The sequence below is a fragment of the Emiliania huxleyi genome (assembly GCF_000372725.1).
Source record: "Emiliania huxleyi CCMP1516 unplaced genomic scaffold EMIHUscaffold_290, whole genome shotgun sequence".
NCBI classification, from domain to species: Eukaryota; Haptophyta; order Isochrysidales; family Noelaerhabdaceae; genus Emiliania; species Emiliania huxleyi.
In genome coordinates this window covers 70,791-74,061 of record NW_005199853.1, presented here as the reverse complement: position 1 = coordinate 74,061, position 3,271 = coordinate 70,791, and the positions used below count along the sequence as shown (strand labels likewise).

At 66.5% G+C, this 3,271-nt stretch overlaps 3 protein-coding genes across 3 annotated transcripts in view; 1 reads left to right on the top strand and 2 right to left on the bottom strand.

Moving 5' to 3' along the window:
* Positions 1-470, top strand: part of EMIHUDRAFT_239521 (hypothetical protein) — a gene marked incomplete at both ends in the record, with an annotated part of 2,994 nt that extends 2,524 nt beyond the window's left edge. The window contains one exon of the mRNA XM_005775904.1: positions 185-470. Coding sequence (XP_005775961.1) covers positions 185-470 — 286 coding nt within the window. The remainder of the gene's footprint in view (positions 1-184) is intronic.
* Positions 471-953: 483 nt separating this feature from the next.
* On the bottom strand, positions 954-1,723 carry EMIHUDRAFT_239520 (hypothetical protein; the record flags this gene model as incomplete). Its single annotated transcript, XM_005775903.1, has 2 exons — positions 954-1,220; positions 1,388-1,723. 2 exons carry the CDS (start codon positions 1,721-1,723, stop codon positions 954-956), a joined length of 603 nt encoding a protein of 200 aa, XP_005775960.1.
* A 511-nt stretch (positions 1,724-2,234) lies between these two features.
* Positions 2,235-3,199, bottom strand: EMIHUDRAFT_239519 (hypothetical protein; the record flags this gene model as incomplete). The annotated part of the gene is made up of 5 exons (XM_005775902.1): positions 2,235-2,288; positions 2,396-2,444; positions 2,514-2,694; positions 2,863-2,909; positions 3,102-3,199. 5 exons carry the CDS (start codon positions 3,197-3,199, stop codon positions 2,235-2,237), a joined length of 429 nt encoding a protein of 142 aa, XP_005775959.1.
* Between the last annotated feature and the right edge of the window lie 72 nt (positions 3,200-3,271).

The following is a 3,271-nucleotide window of genomic DNA, read 5'->3' as shown; positions in this document are numbered from 1 at the left end:
CGATCGAGCGGGACGGGCTGCGAGCAAACGCGGCGGCGACGGGGCAGTGGCTGCGGGCGGCGCTGCAGGCGCTGCGGGCGGAGGAGGCGTCGCACGGTGCCGTCGTCGGGGACGTGCGCGGCGCAGGCCTCTTCATCGGCGCGCCGAGAGCCGAGTCCGCCGAGGCGCGAGACTGAGGCGCGAGACTCATTGCTCTGAGCGAGCCCGCTCTGGCGGTAGGCGTCGAGTTTGTGCGCGAGCGAGCGTCCCGCGAGCCCGCGGCCGCCGAGACGAGTTGGCTGTGCTCGCGGCTCAAGGACGAGCACCGTATCCTCACTTCGATCGACGGGCCGCACGACAACGTGCTCGTCATCAAGCCGCCCCTCTGCTTCAGCCGCTCCGACGCCGAGCAGCTCGTGCACGCGCTGAGGAGCGAGCTCGTCGGCATGCGCGGCGCAGACCTCGCCGGCGTGACGGCGACGCCCACGTGAGGAGGGAGGGGTAGTCGACAACCCGCTCTCCTCCAACGGCCCCGGGCCCCCCCCGCCGGGGCCGCGCGGTGCCGGTGGTCGGCCGCCGGCCGCCGGGGCCGCGCGCCCGCGCCGCCGGCCGCCCTAGAGCGTCGCCCCATGCGTCCAACCCAGTGACGCTTTCTGATTTATTGTTCATTGATGCTCACAGCGGAGTAAAGCGGTGCACGCCGCGATGGCGGGCGCGGAGAGGGCGCAGATGGCCCACACCACGCCGGTCCACGGCTCACAGCTTTCACAGCTCACACCGGCATGTCAGATGTCTCTCGCTAGAGTGCACACGAAATGCGAGGCGGCGGCTCTCACGAGTCGCGAGCGGCCACTTGCGGGTGCACACCAGCTGGATCACAGACCAGAACCTGCGACCCGCAGCGCGCCCCGAAGCAATCTCGATGGCACACCACAGCGCTACCCTGTCCCCTTTCAGCAGAGAGCGCCGCCCCCTCAGAGCTGGAAGAGCGTCCCGAGCGTGTCCTGGATCCCTCCCCTCGACCCGCCTCCTCGCGAGCCGCCCTGGCGGTAGAGTCGCATCAGCCAGCTCGTGTCAGCCGCGTCGATCTCCTCGAGCTCGCGCATCGCAGGCCCGCTCGGGTCGTAGCGCTGGCCGGGGAAGGGGCACTCGGCATCGCACTGGCTGCTACAGCTCATGTAGCCCCCCGCGGCGAGCGAGCCCCACACGGCCGGGTGCACCTTGAGCGCGTTGTACACCACCTGCAAAGGCGCCGAGGGCGCTCCATCACGTGGGGGAGGAGGAGCGGCGGCGGGTGATGGCGGAGGGCGCGGGCTCGGCGTGGCGTCGCGCGCGGCGGCGGGGCAGCGGCGCGTCGCGCACCTCCTCGAGCGGCCACATCTTGAAGGGGCGATTGCGAAAGAGGTACCTGCCGCGCAGTGCGACCCTCGTTTGGCGACAGAGGGGAGGGCGGAGCGGGCGGCGTGCGTGCGCGCCAGGTGACGAGCGAGATGGGAGCCTGCCACCGCAGCGACGCCTGCTGCAGCGCCGTTGCCTGCGTCCCCAGGCACTCTTTGAGGCACGAGCGGCACTCGCCGCCCAGCACCCGGAGGAAGCCCAAGCCGGGAGGCAAGCTGCTGCCCGCAGCTGCGGTGCGGTCCTCGCGCGGCTGCTGGCCCGCCTGGGCCTCGCCCGTCGCGATGCTGCTGGCGCTGGCGCACGACGACAGGCAGGCGAGCAACGTAGCGGCGGAGGTCAACCTCATCGCCTCAGACCTCTATCAGACACAGCGCCACCCGGCTGGGGAGAAGCCGGCGAGACGCGAGAACAGACAGAAGAATTCTTAAAAAAAGATCTCTAAGAGGCAGACTCCCTAGGGTGGGCGACGGATAGCGCACCACACACCTCTCCTTAAAATCCCTGTGTGGTGGCGGCGTGCCGTCCTCCCATCCCTCCCTTGGGTTGTCTGTTTTCTTTCTTTCTTTCCTTCTAAGAGCACACTGGCACGACAAGGGCGCGGACTGGCGCGGACTGGCACACACACAGAGAAGAATAAGAGGAACGCACCGGGCTCACGTAAACGCACAACCGTGTTCACATAAACGCACAACCCCGGGCCCGAAATCGCAGAGAGACCGTGTTCACACCATTTTCACACCGTTCAAACGCGGCCCAGGTGCCTCCTCACGCATCCCCGCATTTGGCTGTGTGTTGCCGGCACTGGGGCCTCGGGAGACAGCCAAAAAAATCGTGCAAAACGGTTCAAATGGGCGTCGTCACGGCACAGGCAAGTTTGGGCCTAGCGTCGTGTCCGAGGGGGCATCCAAGCTCTGTTCACAGTGAACAGAGCCTGCCGGCAAAGGCGCGAATGGCTCGCAGCACGGCCTGTCACGCTCCGCTGCTGCCCTCTTCGCTGTTCTCCGCCCGCCAGCTCGACCGACTCGACCGCCGAGAGGCTGGGATCGGCCGGCGGCGCGACGCGTGGCCTGTGCTGCGGGCATCTCGGACGTTTAAGCGGCGCCAGCCAGCGGCTCGGCCGCGCATCCTTCACACACGCCGCCACGACCGGGATGAGAGGGCCCAGTGTCGAGTTCTGATGCGAGCTGAATGTGAGGGGCGGCTGTGGCCACAGCAGATCCACCAGACGGCCGTCAAAGCTTGCCGTCGGCGTGCTGTCGTGGCGAGAGCGCGAGATCGCTGCAGAGGAGCCGAGTGCAGTGACGAGCCAGAGGCTACCTGGGTCACCAAGCGGTGGACCTTGCCCATTCTGAGCAGGGCTGTGCTTTGGTGGGGTTGTGTTTGAGCACGTGTGAAGTGGGAGTGCGTGCCGGTGGTGTCTGTGGGTGAAACAAGCGTGTGTGAGGCCGCAAGAGCCCTGGTATGAGCCAGAGTGGGCTTCATCACCCAAGATAAGGACGGTTTGGGACAGCTCAGGCTTGATACTGATGGGCCTGGGCCAGGAGAGCGGCAGGAGAGGCGAGGTGGTGAGCTGGGAAGCCGCTTTGTCGGCACCTGGATGTGTCGCGGAATGACGCGGTGCCAACAAGTACTACTTGCGGCTATTGCTCAAAAGATTGGGAGAGAAGGCCTACATATTATGACTGCATCCATGCGTCTGGTGCATGAGGGCTGTGGATCGGTACATTTCACGGTCGGTGGCGCCGGTATTGACCTCCGGAAATCCGTCGCAATCGCCTCTGATGGGGTCCACGGGAGTGCTCTCGAGCCCTCTCCGTGGCATCACGAGCCGGTGTAAGCTTGAAGACCCGAGATAAGTGCCGTCTGGGACAGATCAGGGTTGCTACTGATGGCC